The sequence below is a fragment of the Sus scrofa genome, chromosome 17 (assembly GCF_054392235.1).
Source record: "Sus scrofa isolate SSC_HxYL_T2T_F1_AM1 chromosome 17, Sscrofa_HxYL_maternal_Yorkshire_Landrace_v2.0, whole genome shotgun sequence".
In the NCBI taxonomy this organism is placed as follows: Eukaryota; Metazoa; Chordata; class Mammalia; order Artiodactyla; family Suidae; genus Sus; species Sus scrofa.
The window spans coordinates 48,840,472-48,861,896 of record NC_139399.1 but is presented as its reverse complement, the minus strand read 5'-3'; the positions used below and the strand labels follow the sequence as shown (position 1 = coordinate 48,861,896).

The 21,425-nt window shown below is 42.0% G+C and overlaps 1 protein-coding gene across 2 annotated transcripts in view; it reads right to left on the bottom strand.

Annotated features, from left to right (window-relative positions):
• Positions 1-1,386: 1,386 nt before the first annotated feature.
• RPRD1B (regulation of nuclear pre-mRNA domain containing 1B) overlaps positions 1,387-21,425 on the bottom strand; it is an 83,651-nt gene continuing 63,612 nt past the window's right edge. Inside the window, exons 7-8 of one of the 2 annotated variants that reach the window (XR_014832302.1) lie at positions 6,622-7,127; positions 1,387-2,530 (exon numbers count right to left, since the gene is read on the bottom strand). Coding sequence is in view for 1 of the 2 variants with exons in the window: in XM_085003872.1 (XP_084859998.1) it covers positions 2,988-3,089; positions 3,185-3,304 (222 nt within the window). In the remaining variant the exon portion in view is untranslated. Of the gene's footprint in view, positions 3,090-3,184; positions 3,305-6,621; positions 7,128-21,425 lie in introns of both variants that reach the window. The other variant, XM_085003872.1, reaches the window with a different exon arrangement.

Sequence of the window (21,425 nt, the reverse complement as noted above, 5' to 3'; positions counted from 1 at the left end):
TTGTAAGCAGCAGCTGATACCATCTCCTTGTTGCTTTAGGAAGCTCCCTCCAGCTACCCGAGGGAGGGAGTGATAGCTCTGGGGTGCCGGTGGGAGACTTATAAGGGGCCGCAGAGTGGCCTAGGGAAGGGGGAAGGGCAGAGAGGTCTTCCTTGGCAGGACCTCAGAGGTAAGACAGGCAAGGAAGAAGTGGAGTTGAGGCGGGTGGGGAGCGGATTGTTTGGGCAAAGACTAGGAGGCTGAAATAGAACAGGAGCAACCGTGTAGCAGGGGGCGCTGAGGAGTAAAGGGAGATCTGGTCTCCAACTCTTCCACGGCGAGCTTCTCTGTCTCCCTGCCTGGCCTGGCCTGACCTCCAGCCCGGCACCCTGGCATCCTGGCTCCAATTGGAAGCCAGCTCTCTCTCAGCCAACTCCCCTTCATTCCTTCCCAGGTTTGGCCAGCTCTGCCCACGGAAACTCTGAGGGCCCCACAGCCAGCTCTTGGCGGCTACCCAGACCCTTTCAGGGCTGACGATTTGTCTCTCCTCAGTCATGACTTTTTTGGTTTTGTTTTGTTTTTTAGGGACACACCTGTGGCATATGGAAGTTCCCAGACTGGGGGTTGACTCGGAGCTACAGCTGCCAGTCTATGCCACAGCCACGGCAACGTGGGATCTGAGCCACATCTGCGACCTACACCACAGCTCATGGCAATGCCAGATCCTTAACCCACTGAGCGAGGCCAGGGATCGAACCCACATCCTCATGGATAACTAGCTGGGTTCATTACCACTGAGCCACAATGGACATTCCATTAAGTTTTTATTTTTTCCTCTTCCCTGTTTTATTGACCCAAACCTTTGTAAGGGCCTCCTTGGGGGCAGACGTGAAGCTCAATGATATTGTATCTTGTTGCCTGGTGGCCCTGATGAGGTGAGTGGTACTAACCCATTTTACAGATGAGGTAAGTGAGGTTGTATGAGATGAAAGGATTTGGGGCTATCACCCACTCAATAAGAGGCAGAGCTAAATTTTAACAAGAGCAGCAATAACAACTGCCACATATAGCACTAAGGGGTGACAGTTTCTCATATGCATCCTCCCGTTTAGTCCCCACAATGCTTTAGTAGAGGAAGCTGCAATCTTTATTACCCCCTTAAAAAAACTACTGAAGACTTACATACATATGCAGTAAAATCTACAAACCATAACAGCTTGATGAGTTTCCACAAACTGAACTCACCCATGAAACCAGAACCTAGGTTAAAAAATAGAGCCATTGATCCAATACCAAAAAGCACAAGTGATAAAAAGAAAAGACTGACAAACTGGACTACATAAACATTTAAAACTTTTGTGTTTCAAACGCTACTATCCAGAAAATGAAAAGACAACACACAGGATGGGGAAGATATTTGAAGTCATCTATTTGATAAGAGTCTAGTATCCAGAACATATATAAGACTCTTACAACTCAATAATAAAAAAGCAAATAACAAAGCATTAAAATAGGCAAAGGACTTGAATAGACATTTCTCCAAAAAAAGATATACAGATGCTAGTAAATAAATGAAATGATGTCCAACATCATTAGCCATTAAAATGAAAATAAAAATCACAAAGAGATGCCAATTCATAGCAACCAGATGGCTATTATCAAGAAGACAGATAATAACACGTGTGAGCAAGGATGTGGGGAAATTGGAAACCTCATACATGGCTGCTGGAGACATAAAGTGATGCAGCTGCTTTAGAAAACAGTTTGACAGGTTCTCAAAAGGTTTAAATGTAGAGTTACCGTTTGATTCATCAATTCCACTCCTAGAGGAATTAGAGGAAAAAATGAAAAAATATGTCCACAAAAAATTGAACACAAATACTCACAGCAACATTATTCATAGTTTCAAAAAGGAGAACCAACTTAAATGTCCACCATCTTATGAATGGATACATAAAATGCAGTATATCTTTACAATGGAATATTATCCAGCAGTGAAAAGGAATAATGTCCTGATGCATGCCACACCATGGATGAAACCTGAAAACGTATTCTAAATGAAAAGACCATGTATTCTATCACGCCATTAATGTGACATGTCCAGAGTAGACAGATTGACAGAAAACAGATCAGTGGTTGCTTAGAGCCAGGTGAAGGGGTGGGGTGGGGTGGGGTCAAGAGGTTAGGGAGTAACTGCTAATGAGTATTTTCTTTTGGGGATGATGAAAATGTTCTAGAATTATATCATGATAGTGGTTGCACAAATCTTAAATATACTTAAAACCATTGAATTGTAAACTTAAGATAAGCTTTAAGGGACATAAATCATATCTCGATAAAACTGGCTAAAAATAAAAAGACATTCCATGCCTTTTTTCAAGCTGTTTCTATACCTGGATTGCTCTTACCGTCTCCTAGTTATCTGAATGCCACAAACACAGCTGATTTCTTTTTTCTTTTTTTTTTTTTTTTTTTGGTCTTTTTGTCTTTTCTAGGGCTGCATCCATGGCACATGGAGGTTCCCAGGCTTGGGGTCGAATCAGAGCTACAGCTGTCAGCCTACGCCAGAGCCACAGCAACGCCAGATCCTTAACCCACTGAGCAAGGTCAGGAATCGAACCCGCAACCTCATGGTTCCTAGTTGGATTCGTTAAACACTGAGCCACGACGGGAACTCTGAACACAGCTGATTCCTAAGGCCCAACTCAAATGCCATTACAAAGATGCCATTGATCCACTCCCATCAAAAGTAATTTCTCTCTCTGAACTCCCACATTTATTCCTTATTCACTCAGAAATGATTTATAAGGCATCTCTCCTGTGTCTGGCACTTACTACATTTCGCATGATTATTTAAGACCTGATTTCATCTCTGCTACTTTTCTGTAAGCGTTTGGAGGGAGAAGATTACATCTTGCTCCCTTCTGTGTACTCAGAACCCAGCATAGGACTGGCTCACAAAAGGCATTCAAGGAAGGTATGTAGAATTCATTCTGTCTTCCCTTTTCTCATATCAGCCTCCTCCCCGGACATAGCTTCTCAATGGTAGGTTCCAGGCCTGATGCATCATTGTATCCTCCATATAAACACCTAGAACTCCATAGGTTTCTCTGTTGAGTACAAACAAAATGATTAAATGATGACGACGGCTTTAGTTTCCCTCACAACTGTCCAGCCAAGGTTTCTGCAGGGAGGTGAGACTTGCCTCTGGGTGTGGAGGATGGGTTGGGAAAACTGAGAATCTGCGATCCAGATGGGAAATAGCAAGAAGGAAGGAATGTGATCTTGCAAATATCTGCATAGAACAGGAAACCATAAGAGGCACCTGGAAGAATTAAAAGGGAACCAAACAGAACTTGTAGAAATAAAAAATATGATAACTTTTAAACTTAAAACTCAATGACTGAACTTGAGAGAAGGTTAGATAGAGTTAGAGAGAGAATTAGTTAGGCAGAAGATAAATGATCTAGAATATAGCACAGAGAAATGGATAGGTGTAAAACATAACAGGAGTTGCTGTTGTGGCGTAGTGGTTAACGAATCCGACTAGGAACCATGAGGTTGCAGGTTCAATCCCTGGCCTTGCTCATTAGGTTAAGGATCTGGTGTTGCTGTGGTTCTGGCATAGACCAGTGGCTACAGCTCCAATTAGACCCCTAGCCTGGGAACTTCCATATGCCCCAGGTGCAGCCCTAAAAAAAAAAAAAAAAAAAAGACAAAAAAAAAAGGACAAAAAATAAATAAAACATAGCAAAGAAATTGAAAGGTATAGGAGACATAGTAAGAGAGTCTAAAGTCCTTTTTTAGGAGTTCCAGAAGGCTAAAAGAGAGAAAAAGAGGCAAATGCAATAATTGAAGAGATGACTGAGCATTTTACAAAAGTGAGGAGAGCTAATAATCCACTAATTCAAGAATCCCAACAAGCCCCAGGCTATATAATAAAAATAAATGCAAGTCTACTAAACACATAATGGCAAAGCTGAAGAACATCAGAGACAAAAAGAAAAATCTAATGAGCACCTAGAGGATAAATTATTTTCAAAAGAATGATAGAGTGATGCTGACTTCTAAATAGCAAAAATGGAAACCAGATGATGATGAAATGCTATCTTTGATGTGCTGAAAGAAAATAGCTACCCAACTAAAATTCTACATCCACCAAAATATACTACAAAAACAATGCTTAAATAAAGATATTTTCAGACAAAATCAGAGCTTTATGCTTGTATAACCTCATTAAAGAAGATTCTAAAGAATATACTTCACGCAGAAGCAATATGAACCCTGAATGAAAGAACGCTTAAGATGAAAGTGGAAAGAAAGAGCAAAGACACCGATAAATACTGCTAAAATATTCACTATAAATAATAATATTAATGTCTTGTAGAATTTCTATCTTTCTCTCTGCCCCCCTTTTTTTTTAGGGCTGCAACTGGGGCATATGGAAGTTTCCAGGCTAGGGGTCAAACTGGAGCCGTAGCTACTGGTCTATGCCAGAGCCACAGCAACGCCAGATCCTTAACCACTGAACAAGGCACCACCCTCATGGATACTAGTTAGATTCATTTCTGCTGAACCACCATGGGAACTCCTCTCTCTTTCTCTTTTTATATGTTAGAATTATAAGACATGAAAACTATGACATATATGTCAAAGCAACATTGCAGTGGCTGGGGAAAAAAATCAAAGATACTGATTATATAAAGGTAAATATTCATGTTATAATTTCAAGGATAACATTTTAAAAAATAGAGACAATGCATAATCTCCAACCAATGGAGAGGGGAAAGAGAATAAAAACATAAGCCAAAATAGTACACAAAGAATAGAAAATAACATAGGAAGAGAAAAAGAGAAAGCACAAAATAAGCTAGCGAATTTATGCCCATATACATCGATAGTTATGTTAAATATCAAAAGACTAAATGCTCCAGTTAAAATATAAAGATTGATATTTAGTTTGAATTTGGAAAAATCCAGCTATATGTGGTTTATAAGAGGAATATGGGAAACATAAGGATATAAAGAGATTGAGAGTAAAAGTGTGTAATAGAATATCACTTATAAAAGAATGGTGATGTGACTGGATTAGTATACGATGAAAGAGACTTTATTAGTAAAAGTATTACTGGAGATAAGGGTGCTGTATAATGGTAATGATTTTGATTTATAAGAATAGGTAACTATTTTAATTTTATACACATCTAATGACATAGTTTCAAAATACACAAAACAAAACCTGATAGAATGATAAGGAGAAATACAGAAATTCAAATTATAATGTAAGATTTAAATACATCTCTCTTGGGAGTTTCCATTGTAGCTCCGTGGAAACAACCTGACTAGTGTCCATGAGGATGTGCATTCGATCCCTGCTGGCCTTGCTCAGTGGATTAAGGAGCTGGCGTTGTGGTGAGCTGTGGTGTAGGTCACAGACATGGCTCAGATACCGTGTTGCTGTGGCTTCAGTGTAGGTCTGCAGCTGCAGGTATGATTTGACCCCTAGTAAGCCTGGGAATTTCCATATGCCATGAGTGCAGCCCTAAAAAAGAAAAAAAAAGGAAAAAAAAGTACATCTCTCTTAATATATGACAGCACATGGAGACAAAAAGTCAGTATGGATATAGAAGATGCATTTATCAGGTAGAGATAGGTTATGCCATAGTAACAAAAAAAGTTGAAGTCTCAGTGGTTTAATACAACAAAGGTTTATTTCTCACTCACACAAAGTGCAGTGGAGAACAAAGTCCAAGAGAGAGCATTAAGAACATTGAAAATCTTTTCCGTTAAGAAAACTTCAAGGGGAGTTCCCCTCGTGGCTCAGTGGTTTACGAATCCAACTAGGAACCATGAGGTTGCGGGTTCAATCCCTGGCCTTGCTCAGTGGGTTAAGGATCCGGTGTTGCTGTGAGCTGTGGTGTAGGTTGCAGATGTGGCTCGGATCCCGAGTTGCTGTGGCTCTGGCGTAGGCCGGCAGCTGTAGCTCTGATTAGACCCCTAACCTGGGAACCTCCATATGCCTAGAAAAGGCAAAAAAAAGAAAAGAAAAAAAACCTTCAAGTCCAGATGGCTTCACTGGCAAGTTCTATCCAACATTCAAAGAAGAAACAATTTTAGTCTTCCAGAGAAGAGGAAAAGAATAAATAATCCCTAATTCATTTTATGAGGCTAAAGTAAACTGCATACCCAAACAGCACAAAGATATGACAAGAAAAGAAATTTACAGGCCAATTTTACTCCTAAATATAAATAAAAATCCTTAATAAAGTGTTAGGCACAACAATCCATCGGTGTATAAAAGGATACCACAAGGCTATTCTCTATGACTCTGTTCCTGTTCTGTAAATAGGTTCATTTATGCCACATTTTAGATTCCACATATGAGAGATATCATATGGTGTTTGTCTTTCTCTTTTTCACTTACTTAGGGATGGACAGGGAGTTGGGGGTTGGTAGATGCAAACTATTCCATTTAGAATGGATAAGCAATGAGGTCCTGCTGTAGAGCACAGGGGACTGTGTCCAGTCTCTCGGGATAGAACATAATGGAAGGTCGTATGAGAAAAAGAATGTATAAATATGTGTGACCGGGTCACTATACTGTACAGCAGAAATTGACACAGCACTGCAAATCAACTACACTTTTATAAAAATAAATAAAAAATTCTTTTTGCTAAAAGTAACAATATCTCAAAAATTGGAACTCAAATGAACATGTACAATGTTATAAGTAAAACAACTGCTTTATTGATTTAAAAAAAAAGAAGAAGCATACCACAAGCCAAGCGGGCTAATCCCAAGAACACAAATTTGATTTAACATTTGAAAATCTATTCATGCAATTCAGCACATAAACTGGTTAAAGGACAAAAACTACATGCAGAAAACTGCTTGATAATAAATTAATATTTATTCATGATTTTAAAACTAAAAAACAATCATCTATGAAATTACGAACAGGAAGGATTTCCATAATTTGATAAAGAGTGTGTCTGTAAGCTCCCATAATTAATGATAAAATATTTACTGCAAGCTTTTCCCTTTGAGAGCAGAAAGTCAAAGATGCCCACTGCATCCGTTTTGTTCAACACTATTGGCGGTCTTATCCAGTGCAGTGAGGTGAGCAAAAGAGATAAAAGATGTAAGATCTGGAAAAGAAATAAAAGTCATCTTTCAAAGGTGCTATATTTAGTATGCATAGAGAAACCCCAAGATGATCTACAACTATGTTATTTAAATTAACAAGAAAATGTAGCATTCTTATTGAATACAAAATAACCATATTAAAAATATGATTTGGGAGTTCCCGTCGTGGCGCAGTGGTTAACGAATCCGACTAGGAACCATGAGGTTGCGGGTTCGGTCCCTGCCCTTGCTCAGTGGGTTAACGATCCGGCGTTGCTGTGAACTGTGGTGTAGGTTGCAGACGCGGCTCGGATCCCGCGTTGCTGTGGCTCTGGCGTAGGCCGGTGGCTACAGCTCCGATTCGGCCCCTAGCCTGGGAACCTCCATGTGCCACAGGAGCGGCCCAAGAAATAGCAACAACAACAACAACAACAAAAGACAAAAGACAAAAAAAAAAAAAATATGATTTGGGGGATGGATTGGGAGCTTGGGGTTAATAGATGCAGACTATTGCCTTTGGAATGGATTAGCAATGGGATCTTGCTGTGTGCCACTGGGAACTAGGTCTAGTCACTTATGATGGAGCAGGATAATGGGAGAAAAAAGAACGTATACATGTATGTGTAACTGGGTCACCATGCTGTACAGTAGAAAAAAAATAATGTATTGGGGAAATTAAAAACATTTTTAAAAAGGAAATGAACCAATATGATTTTGATAAAACAACCTACTGAATGATTGACTGAAGCTTGCTGGGAGGAAGATTTGCCCTTGGAGGGCAAGGTCCTCTGAACATTCAGAGATAAATGTGTGGGAACAGGTTATTTCGTGTGTGAGTGAACGTCCCGTAACTGGAAGGGTTCAAGCAGGGACAGGATGGGCTGGACCCAGGGGTGCTGCCTGGGCTCAGCGTGAGAGGCTTGTCCTCCCCAGGCTGGACCTCAGCACTTCTCACCATTGGCCCCACGAGGCAACCTCTCTTCTTCCTTTCTTTCTTTCTTTTTTTTTTTTTTTCTCTCCCTTACTTAATTTTTTTATTTTTAGGATAATTGAAGTGTAGTTGATTTACAACGTTGTGATCATTTCTTTGGTACAACAAAGTGTTTCAGTCATACATATACGACCTCTTTTCTTTCTTTCGGCTCCTCTCAAAATCAATTTAATCCTCCTGGTCAAGTGGGTAAAAGGAGCCAGGATTGACAGCTCCAAAGCATGTTTGCAGCAAGCCCTAATCTTATCGCTGGGCACTCCCCTCTCCTGGGCTCTCTTTTCAGAGAAAACCCCCAACGGAATTTCTCCTGTCCTGTCTCCTGCCACCCCCTGCCCCTGCCCCCATCCCACAAGTTTAAGCTCTGTGGCAAAGTACACAGGTCCCCGAGGGGTGTGGGTGTCAGCCTAAGGGCTTCTACACAAGCACAAACTTGTTCACCCTGTTCAAAGCTTTCAAAGGCTCCCTGCTGCCCAGAGTCATTTTTTTTTTTTTTAAATACCACAGACCCTTTTGATAAAGACAAATCTTTCCTTGCAAACAGCACCCCACTGAGTATCTTCCCTGTGCCCAGCACTGTGCTAAGGCTTTTCAGGCTTGACTTCAGTGAATCCCCTCTAAGCCCCCATGAAGTCACACCTATTACTAGCTCCCCAGGTCTCTAAGTGGGGACTTGGGACTGGGACAGCGTTCTCGGTTCAGGCCATGTGTCCTGAAACACCATGCTATCCGGTTTGGTTTGTTTTGGTTTTTGTAAGTGATTTGACATGGTCCCTTAAAGGCATAACAACACAGAGTCGTAGGGCTGCCTTCACAGGGGCAGGGATGGAGGGCTTGGACTCCTCAACCCTCCCACCTCAGCCCCTCCAGCTGCTCCGCCACACCGCTAAGCCACCAAATCCATCGTCCTCACCAGAGGGCCCGGGAGGCAGAGCACATAAGCATGCACTTTGGAGTCAGTCCTGTGCTTTCTGGTCCCCTGACCTTGGGCTTTGGTTTTCTCACCTGCAACATGGGGCTGACAGGCCTTCCCCCTTGCGCAGGGTTATCCTGAGGCTTCAATGAGATGGTGAATGTGAGGGCTCATCGCCCAGGAGGTGCTGCGTACTTGTTGTCTGTGGTTAAGGGCAGTCTCTGGGGCATGGGGTAGCTTCTCAGCACCTCCCTTGAGACTCTCAACATTGCAGACGAAGGAGGGGGTGGGGTTGGGTGGGATGAGGTGTGGGGTGGGAAACGAGCTCCGGAAGATGCTGTGACCCAGGAGTTGAGGCAGCCCTGACCCGTGCTGGGGACAGGGCCATAGAGCCTTACTGGCACTACGGCATCTGGAGCATCACAGACCAAGGCAGAGAAGTGACGCTGTTAGTAAGTCTGTCCCTTTGCCAGGATTCCATCCCCCCAACCCCACCCCTGCCCTCCGGGCGCCTCCTCGGACAGGCACCACAGGAGGGCTGAGGCCCAGCTGGCAGCAGACCCAAGTGTTGGCTGAGCCAGTAGATAACTCTGTAATAAACTGTCCCTCAAGCTGGAGGCATTAACCTTGCTGCCTGGGTCCTGGGGTTAACTCTTCCCTTCCCAGGCCCAGGGAAGTTGAGAGAGCACAGTTTGTGTGAGGGAGGACTGTATTGATTATCTATTGCTGCCTAGTGAATTATCCCCAAATTTAGCCACTGGAAATAATAACTATTAACTTTCAGTTCCTGTGGGTCAAGAATCTGGGAGTTCCCACTCTGGCACAGTGGGTTAAGGATCCGGTGTTGCTACAGCTGTGGCTTAAGTGGCTCTAAGTCAAGATTTTTAACAAAGCAGTAATCAAGGTATTGGCCTTGGGGCAATCATGTTGAGACTTGATTCAGGGAGGATCAAATTACAAACTTCCAAACTTAACTTGCATAGTTGTTGGCAGGCCTCCAAAGAGCCATGTCCAAGCTCACTTACCTAGGCCTGTCCATAGGGCTGCCTCATGTCAAACATTCCCCAGTATGAAGGATGAAGACAGAGCAAGAGAAAGCATCTGAGATGGAAGGCACAGTCTTTTTAAAACCCAACCTCTTTACCTATCCCTTCTGACATTCTCTATTTAGGTTAGCTGTATGTCAGTAAGTCCAGCCACACTCAAGGGGTAATTACACAAGGGTGGGAAACCTGGAAAGCCAGAGACCACGGGGGCGGGGAGGTGGGATGGATCATTTCACAGGCTTCCTACATCAGGGGGCTGCTGCTGGGACACATACTCATAGATCTGAGGCTGGCTTACCTTCAGAACACCTGCCCAGAGAGCTGGGGGTTGGCCCAACTCATTCCATCTATTGCCAAACCCTGTTGATTCAAAATCCTAACTGGCTCTCAAGTCTGACCACTTATGTTCTCTTGACTAGCATGGCTCTGGCCTGGCCCCCATCATGTCTTACCAGATGGCATCACTCCATCACCATCTCCTTACTGGTCCCCCTGCCTCAATTCTGTTCCCCTTGGCCTCCACCCTCTGGTCCACCATCACCTGTCCCTTCTTCATAGTATTCAGGGGAGTCTATTCAAAACGAAATCTGATGCTGTCTGTCTTGGCTGGAAATCCTTCAGAGGCTTCCCACGATTCTCAGCACAAAGACCTAAGTCTTCTCCATGGATGAGAAGATTCTGCAGGGTCTGGCTCACCCTGAACCTCAACATCCCCAGCTCACAGCAATGCCGGCTCCTTTTGGTGCCTTGAACATGCCCTGTGCCCTCCTGGCACAGGCTTTGCATATGCTGTTCCTCTTCCAGGAACACTTTTCTCATCCCCTTCACCCAGCTAACCCCTCACTCATTACCCTTGAGGTCTCAGCTCAAGAGTCACTTCCTTGAAGTTGTTCCCATCTGGCCCTAAGTTCAAGTCACCTGTTGAAAACTCATCCTCAGAGTCCCTCGGTGGTGCAGTGAGTTAAGAATCCGACTGCAGTGGCTCAGGTGGCTGTAGAGGTGTGGATTCCATCCCCAGCCCAGTGCAGTGGGTTAAAGGACCCAGCATTGCTATAGCTGCGGCTCAGATTCAATGCCTGGCCCAGGAACTTCAATATGCTGTGGGTGTGGCCATAAAATTAAAAACAAAACAAAAAACTCACCCTCCTGTCATAGCACTTTGCCAAGCCCACTGTGCTTTTATCTGATTGGTCACCGTCTGTCTCCCTGTAAGATGGCATGTGCCATGAGGGCAGGGACTGCATTTGGTTTTGCCAGCTGCATCCACAGTGCCTATCTTCAGTGGGGGCTTAAGAAACATCTGCTGAATTTTTAAAAAATTAAAGTCCTTGGCCAGATGATGAAACTACAACTTTGAAGCATAATTCATTAAGAGTCACAGAACTCCAGGGCTCAAAGGGGGCTCAGAAACCAGCCAGCTGCCCTCCTCAAAGGAAAGAGGCCCAGAGATGGGGAAGGACTTGCCGACCGCAGTGAGAACAGGACAAGAAGCCAGGCCTCTGGATGACCGCTCACCTGCCATTTCCCATCTGTCATACACCCCGCTCACCTTCTCTAACCGCCTAAATGTCACCATTAACACTAGGTGAATGTTAACAGATCCTCGCTATCAGCCCTAAGACCTTGGCTCAAAAGTTCCAGAAGCTGCTGGTAAAGCCTCCTTTCTGGCAAATTATTTTCTTAGCTCTGGAACCACCAGTTCCAAAAACACACAACCAGTCCTAAAAATAGCCGTTTCACCCCAAATCCAGAACAAGCCCTGCTTTTGAAAATTCTCCATTTTGGGTTCCTCCTAACTGGAGCCCTTAGACCATCTGAGTAGGTGGGGCCCGGAGAGGTTCTGGGCCGATTCCGGAAGGGAAAACTGAGGCCAGAGAAGGACAGAGACTTTCCCAAGGTCACACAGGGAATTGGTGACAGGGTCTGGACAAGAAGAACCTGGGCCTCTCCACTCTCTGGCCAGTAATCCTGTCTCTGCAGCAGGCTGCAAGTAGCAGGACTGGATTAACATGCAGGTATGGCAGGCTCTGATCTGAGGCTAACAGAGTCTTCTTTGAACAGAGATTCTTCCTCAGACTGTGGTCAGCTGGGCAGACTCCAGGTCCTCAGCAGAGAGTAACTTTCGACATGCACAGAGAACAGGACGGCACTCCAGAACACACTGGCATTCCCAGAACAAACAAACTGACATCCACAAAAAAGGTTCCAAACTGCTCTTCAAATTCATTGCCAAAAACGAATATATTTTTACATGCAAATCCAGGTTTCCACATACTCTTAGAAAAATCAGACAATCTGGTAACACTGATCTTCCCTTCCAGCATGCGACACTTGGCTGAACTGCGTAGCGGCTGTCACACACACACACACGCGCCGGTCCACAGCTGGCCAGACTGCTTCCTTTCTCTTGCCATCCCAGGTCTTGAAGTCATTTGAGTTTGCAGCCTCTGTTCTCTTGGGATTTGAGAATCCCATCTGCAACTATTCCCCAGATAAGGGGTCTCCTAGGCACTCTTTTTGGCCTCCAGGGACAGGGCGTTTTCTTCCAGTCTGTTCCATGGCTGGTCAAGTAGATGGTGGGGGGGAGTGGGAGCTTGATTTGAACTGTGGCTTATCTGAATCTGTGCATAATGTGCCATGATGTACTTTCAAAATCTAATGAACTTTAATGACCTCAGAACCGGGACTGTCCATGCTTGTTTTGGCTGAGGCAGATAAGAAAGCTGCTCTTGGGAATGACTTCACAGTCCTTCAGGCCATCAAAATGAAATCCAGATGCCACAGCATTCCGGGCAAACTAGGGCCCAGGTCTGAAAGGCCCTTTTGAAGTTTCAAAGGCAATCAGTGCTGATATCAAAGAGGGTTTGGAGGTCTGCTTTTGAGTTCCTGAACAATGACAGTGCTAAGATAAATTACCTTTCTATGACCCTGCCAGGAGCTGTCACCACTAACCCGTGTTTCCTCATCCATGGGGGTGGGGGGGGCTTATAGTATTGTCAGGCCACTGAACCCTTCATCAAGAGGTGGCCTAAGGAATCTGGGCAGACCCTATTAGAGTTCTTGGCAAGCTTCAAACTTTGGAACTCTAAAAGCAATGGCTTGGTTCCAACCACGCTTATCGGTAGTCAAATCTCAAAGCCAAGAGAAATATTAGAGTCCAGGACTATTAGATATGGGAGGGTCTTTGTAGGTTTCATCTCTTCTCTCTACCTTAGCTGAGAAGCTCCCAACAGCACCCCAGACAAGAAGAGTCAGCCAACTTTGGAGGGGCAATATCTTCCTGATAATAGGTCAGAGGCTCTCCCCACGGAAACATCCGACTCCTGCCCCAGCTTATCCTCAAAGTAAGAACCATTTTTATGCCTGTCTTCATCTACATACACTGAGCACCACTGTATTTGGCCTCTCATCTGCAGGCTAAATGGTTCCAGGCCATCCTTCCTGGTGGCCTTGATTTTGTGGCCTAGCTGTTCTTCTGCAATTGGCCGGTGTCTCTCTTCAGCATTTTTTCACAACAGCTGTGAGTTTAAGAGGGCACAGTGCCTGCTCTATGACCTCCAGAGAAGAACGCCTGAATTCAGCTGTACCACAGCCTAGGCTCACACGCCCAGAGTTTGCTTGGGCTGATCCTTATCAGTAAACAGCTTTATTTATTTAGCAAATACTCATGTAGCTCAGTTTACTTTAGTAATAGTCATTAAATCCCCATAACCTTTAGAGTCTATTATTATCCCCCAGCATACAGATGATGAAAGCAAGACACAGGGAGGTAAAGTCACTCGGCCAATGTGCCGGTTAAGTGGGGAGACTAGGACTTAAAATCAGCTCATTGGAGTCTGGGGCCGGTGCCCTAACCTCCCTGTGCTGTGTCTCCGTGCAGCTTTTGTTACCGTTAAACACGGGGGTGAAGATCTCCAAGGAGATCTGGAAATACTAAGTATTACTGAGAAGTCAGCATCACCCTGAGATGTGAAGTGACTTGTCTAAAGTCATTCCATTCTGCAGTGATGGAGTTGGGACTTCAACTGTGTTTCAAATTCAGGGCTCTTTGCTCCAGCCTAGAGCATGCCACGTCAACTAATCAGATTTAACCGAAGAAGAATCCTCCAAGGTAGCAACATCACAAAGATTCTACCCAGGGAAGTGAAATGCATTCTAACCTGTGAGCCCACTTGCATATCTAATAGGCCACAGTTACCCACTGGGTTCCTGGGGCAGGGAGAAGAGAACTACTCAACCTAGGCATCTGGTATTTTGAAAATTCACACGGGCTTAATCTCCAAAATATATAAAACAATTCATAAAACCCAACAGCAAAAATATAAAAATAAAAAATAAAAATAAACCCATCCAATCAAAAAATAGACATTTCTTCAAGCAAGACAGATGGATGGGCAATGGGCACTTGAAAAAATGCTCGACATCACGAATTATTAGAGAAATGCAAATCAAAACTACAATGAGGTACCACTTCACACCGGTGAGAATGGCCGTCATTAGTAAGTCTATAAATAACACATGCTAGAGAGGGTGTGGAGAAAAGGGAACCCTCCTACACTGTTAGCGGGAATGTAAATTGGTACAACCACTATGGAAAACAGTATGGAGGCACCTCAGAAAACTAAATGTAGAATTACCATATGATCCAGCAATCCCACTCCTGGGTATATATCAGGAAAAAACATTCAAAAAGAAACATGCACCCCTATGTTCACTGCAGCACTATTCACAATATTCAAGACATGGAAACAACCTAAATGTCCATCAACAGGTGAATGGATTAAGATATGGTATAAATACACAATGGAATACTACTGAGCCATAAAAAGAACAAAATAATGCCATTTGCAGCAACATGGATGGAACTAGAGACCCTCATACTAAGTGAAGTAAGTCAGAAAGAGAAAGACAAATGCCACATGATATCACTTATGACTGGAATCTAATAATATGGCACAAGTGAATCTATCCACAGAAACAAACAAACCAACTCATGGACATGGAGAACAAACCTGTGGTTGCCAAGGGGGAGGGGGAGGGAGTGGGATGGACTGTGAGTTTGGGGTTAGTAGATGCAAATTATTGCATTTGGAGTGGACAAGCCATGGGATCCTGCTGTATAGCACAGGGAACTAAATCTAATCTCTTGTAATGGAACATGATGGAGGACAATCAGAAAAAGAATGTATGTGTATGTACAACTGGGTCACTTTGCTGTACAGTAGAAATTGACAGAACATTGTAAATAAACTATAATAAAAACTTTAAATAAATAAATTATAGCTTTAAAAAAATAAACCCAATACAAAAAGATACACACAAATAAGGTCCTACTGTATAGCACAGGGAACTACATCCAATCTCCTGGGACAGACCATGATGAAAAATAATATAAAAACAAGAACGTATATATATATATATGACTGAGTCACTTTGCTGTATAGCAGAAATTGGCACAATATTGTAAATCAACTACACTTTAATAAAAAATTTAAATAAATACATAAATAAAAAGAAATAGGAATCTCTGATATATATTCCCCCCCCCAAAAGAAATATATAGAGACCTCATTAAAATTCATAGCCCAATAATTCAGAAGTCATCATGGTCCCTGCTAGACTGAAGTCCACATCATATTAATCCCAGATGGGCAAACTTTTGTAAAGGGCCAGATAGTAAATATGCTGGAAAGGCAGTCATACACAGTCTGGTGACTCTTGTGCAGTTGTAGGAAAGTGTTCTGGGGCCTGAATCACTTCTTTACAGGAAAATACAGAGCCCTCAGAGCCAGTGCCTTGTTTGCAAATATCTTTCCCTTGCTAACAGGCTTAATGTGTTTTTCTTCTGCTTAAGCGTGTGCATCATATGGCACCTGGCTAATCCCACTGCTTATATCTGTTCCTAGTGGGAGGAAACAGGGTTCTCCTCCTACAGCACAAGAGGGGCACAGGCAGACCATCTTCCTGCATCAGCTGCAGGACTGGATCACTGGTCCTATGGAATCAATGATCCCCATTAAAGCAGATCTTGCTCTGTCTCTTCTGCGAGTAAAGCATAATTCAATTCAGTGCCTATGTGTCATGTCTCTCTTGGTGACTCCGATATCTGAAACTATGAACTTTAAATTTCTTACTATCTCTGCCTTTTAATTGAGGTATTTAGACTATTCACATTTAATATGATTACTGATACGATCAGATTTTAGAATATCACCATGCTACTTGTTTTCTATAGGTCTCATCTCTTCTTTGCTCTGCTTTTTCTTTTTTCTGCCTCCCTTTTACAATAACTGAATAATTTTTATGAGTTCATTGTATCTTTTTTATTTGCTTATTAGCTACAACTCTTTGTTATTTTTTGTGGTTGTTTTAGACTTTTTAGTGTATATCTTACCTTATCACATTCTACCCTCAAGTGACATTATAACATGTCATAACTACCATAAGATCCTTATAATAATACTTCCATTTCTCCCCTTCTGACTTTATGCTACTGTTGTCATATATTCTGCTTTTTTGTATATTATAAAACCCCAAGGTACATTATTATTTTTGTTTAAGCAGTCAATTATCTTTTAAAGGCATTTAAACTATGAGAAAAAAAATATACTTCCCCATGGAGTTACATTTTCAGTGTTCTCTATTCTGCTGTGTAGATCCAGATTTCCATCTGGTATCATTTTTCTTCAGTCCAAAAATTTTCTAACATTTCTTATGGTTCTGTTTTATCGGTGATGAATTAGTTCCGCTTCTGTTGTTTTGAAAAAGTTTTTCTTTCACCTTCATTTTTTCTCTTTTTAAAAAATAAAGTAAAACTGACTTACGATATTAAATTAGTTTCAGGGGTATAACATAGTGATTCAATATTTTATACATTGCAAAATGATCATCATGATAAGTGTAGTTACCATCTGAAACCTTAGAAAGTTATTCTTTTTTTAAATTTTTTTTAATTTTTAATTTTTGTCTTTTTCTGGGGCCTCACCCATAGCACATGGAGGTTCCCAGGCTAGAGGTCTAATTGGAGCTGTCGCCAGCGGCCTACGCCAGAGCCACAGCAACGCGGGATCTGAGCCACGTCTGCGACCTACACCACAGCTCATGGCAACACCAGATCCTTAACCCACTGAGCGAGGCCAGGGATTGAACCCGCAACCTCATGGTTCCTAGTCGGATTCGTTAACCCCTGAGCCACAAAGGGAACTCCCAAAGTTATTCTAATGTTATTGACTATATTGCCTATATAGTACATAATAACATCTCATGACTTATTATTTTATAATTGAAAGTTTGTGCCTCTTAATCTCCCTCACCTATTTCATTCACTCCCCCGTTCCCCTCTGGCAACCACTGGTTTGACCTCTATATCTATGTATCTGTTTCTGTTTTGTTATGTTTATTTGTTTTTTAGATTCCACATATAAGTGAAATCATATGGTATTTGTCTTTCTACAACTTATTTCACTTAGCATAATACCCTTTAGGTCTATCTGTGTTGTAACAAATGGCAAGATTTCTTTCTTTTTTTTAATATAGCTGAGTAGTATTCCATTGTGTTTATATATATGCCACATTTTTTTTTACCATTCACTGATGAGCACTTAGGCTGTTTCCATATTGTGGCTATTATAAATAACATCACAATGAATGTAAGGCATATATATCTTTCTGAATTAGTGTTTTTGTTTTCTTCAGAAAAATGCCCAGAAGTGGAATTGTTGGATCACATGGCAGTTCTATTGTTAACTTTTTGAGGAAACTCCATGTTGTTTTCTGCGGCGGCTGCACCAACTTACATTCCTACCAACAGTGCACAGGGTTCCCTTTTCTCCAATCCCTCACCAGCCCTTGTTATTTGCTGTATTATTGATAACAGCCATTCTGACAGATGTGAGGTGATACTCATTGTGGTTTGATTTGCATTTTCCTGATAATTGGTGATGCTGAGCATGTTTTCATGTGTCTATTGGCCATTTATTTGTGTGTCTTTCTTGGAAAAAAGATCTATTCAGGTTCTCTGCCCTTTTTTCCTCCCCATTAAAAAATGGTGTTTTTTTTTTTTTTTAATGTTGAGCCGTATATTGTGTATATTAACCTCTTTTTGGCTATATTATTTGTACATATATTCTCCCACTCACTTTTGTTTTTAATTTCCTCTTTGATTTCTTCAGCAATCCACTGCCTTTTAGTAGCATATTGTTCAGCACCCATGTGTTTGTGTTTTGTGTGCCTTTTTTTTCCTTGTCTAGATTTCTAGTCTCATGCCATCATGGTGAGCAAAGGTGCTTGATATGATTTCAGTCGTCTTAAATTTACTGAGACTTGTTTTGTGGCCCAGAATGTGATATATTCTGGAGAATATTTCATGAGCACTTGAAAAGAATATGTACTTTGCTGCTTTGGGATGGAAAGTTCTATATATATCTATTAAGTTAACCTGGTTTAATGTGTTGGTCAAAACCAGTGTTTTCTTATTGATTTTTATGTGAATGATCTGATGGGATGTTAAATTCCCTATTATTTCTGTGTTTCTGTAAATTTCTCCCTTTATGTTTGTTACTATTTGTGGTACATATTTTGGTGTTCCTATGCTGGGTGCATATATATTCAAAATTGTTATATCTTTTTGTTGGATTGATCCCTTTATCTTTAGGTAATGTCCTTCCTTGTCTCTTATTATAGTCTTTGCTTTAAAGTCTGTTTTATCTAATCATTGCTATTCCAGCTTTCTTGTGTGTCTAGATCTAAAGTTAGTCTTTTGGCATCATATACATGGATCTTTTTTTTTTTTTTTTCTTTTTTGTCTTTTTGCTATTTCTTAGGCCGCATGGTGACCCAGTTACACATACATGTATACGTTCTTTTTTCTCCCATTATCCTGCTCCATCATAAGTGACTAGACCTAGTTCCCAGTGGCACACAGCAAGATCCCATTACTAATCCATTCCAAAGGCAATAGTCTGCATCTATTAACCCCAAGCTCCCAATCCATCCCCCAAATCATATTTTTTTTTGTCTTTTTTTTTTTTGGTCTTTTGTCTTTTGTTGTTGTTGTTGCTATTTCTTGGGCCGCTCCCGCGGCATATGGACGTTCCCAGGCTAGGGGTCAAATCGGAACTGTAGCCTCTGGCCTACGCCAGAGCCGCAGCAATGCGGGATCCGAGCCGCGTCTGCAACCTACACCACAGCTCACGGCAACGCCGGATCCTTAACCCACTGAGCAAGGCCAGGGATGGAACCCGCAACCTCATGGTTCCTAGTCGGATTCGTTAACCACTGCGCTACGGCGGGAACTCCCATGGATCTTTTTTTAGGGCCGCACTTGTGGCATATGGACGTTCCCAGGCTAGGGGTCGAATCAGAGCTGTAGCCACATACACCACAGCTCATAGCAATGCCAGATCCTTAACCCACTGAGCGAGGCCAGGGACCAAACCTGAGTCCTCATGGATGCTAGTCAAATTTGTTTCTGCTGAGCCTCAATGGGAACTCCCTACATGGGTCTTTTTTTTTTTTTTTTTTTTTTGTCTTTTGTCTTTTGTCTTTTTAAGGCCGCACCCTCAGCATATGGAGGTTCCCAGGCCAGGGGTCTAATTGGAGCTATAGCCACCGGCCTACACCACAGCAACAGCCTCACCATCCAAGCCGCATCTGCAACCTACGCCACAGCTCACGGCAACGCCAGATCCTTGACCCACTGAGCGAGGCCAGGGATCAAACCCGCAACCTCGTGGTTCATAGTCAGATTTGTTTCCGCTGTATCATGACGGGAACTCCCCCCCCCCTTTTTCTTTAAATTATTATTCATTCAGCTACTCTATGTCTTTCATTGGAGCATTTAGTCTATTTACTCTTAAAATAATTATCAATGGGTATGTATTTATTGCCATTTACTATTTTCTGGTTGTTTTTATAGTTTTTTCCCCCTTTCTTCTTCTTTTGCTATCTTTCCTTGTGCTTTTTTTTATTCCCCCCCCTTTGGCTGCATCTGCAGTATGTGGAATTTCCCAAGCCAGCGATCAAACCTGCACCACAGCTATGACTTGAGCCTCAGCTGGAGCACTGCCAGATCCTGCTGAGTCATGAAGGAACTTCCATTTTAAAGTTTTTAACATCACAGTTTATACATCTTTTTGTTTTGTGTCATAGTTTACATCTTTCTGTTTTGTGTATCCTTTAGCTATTATTGTGCATATAGGTGATTTTACTACTTTTGACCTTTAACCTTCCACCTAACTTTATAAGCGATTTTATTATATGTTTGCCTTTACCAATGAGATTTTTCCTTTTGTACTTTTCATGTCTGCCTTTACAAATGAGATTTTTCCTCTTGTAATTTTCCGATGTCTAGTTGTTGTCTTTTCTTTTCTGCTTAGAGAAATCCTTTTAACATTTCTTGTCAAGACAGTTAGGTGGTGCTGAACAATTTTAGCTTGTGCTTATGTGTAAAATGCTTGATCTCTCTTTCAAACTGAAGTAACAGCCTTGCTAGGTAGAGTAATCTTGGCTGTAGGCTTTTTTTCCTTTCATCACTTAAATTATATCATGCTACTACTACTCCCTTTTGACCTGAGCAGTTTCTGCTGAAAATCAGCTGATAATCTAATGGGGCTTCCCTTCTATATAACTAGTTGCTTTTCTCTTGCTGCTCTAAGATTATCTATCATTGATTTTTTTTTTTTTTTTGGCCTATTTAATTACAATGTGTCTTGGTGTGGACCTTTTTGGGTTCATCTGGTTTGGGACTCTGTGTTTCCTGAGCTTAGATGTCTGTTTCCTTTTCCAAATTAAGGAAATTTTCAGCTATTACCTCTTTGAGTAAGTTCTCTGCCCCTTTCTCTCTTTTCCTTCTGGGACCCCTGTAATGCAAATGTTAGTATGCTTGATGTTGTCCAGAGGTCTTTTCAACTATCCTCATTTTTAAAAATACTTTTTTCTCTTTAGCTTGAGTGATTTCACTCTGACTACCAGCTTGCTGATCTGTTCCTCTGTATCATCTAATCTACTGTTGCTTCCTTCTAGCATCTTTTTAAACTTCAGGTATTGCATTCTTCGGCCCCGTTTGGTTTATATTTCCTAACGCTTCATTAATCTTCTCATATGTTCATTCATTCTTCTCCTGAGTTCACTGAGTGCCTTTATGATTATTACTTTGAACACTTTATTGTGTAGATTGCTTATTTCTACTTCGCTTAGTTCTTCTGGGTTTTGTCTTGTTCCTTCATTTGAAACATATCTGTCTTCTCATTTTGCCTAGTTTTCTGTGTTTATTTCTGTATGCTAGATGGGCTGGTTATGTTTTCTTATCTTCACTAAGTGCCTTATGTAGGAGATGCCCCATGGGCCCAGCAGCACACTCCCCTCTGGTCACTCC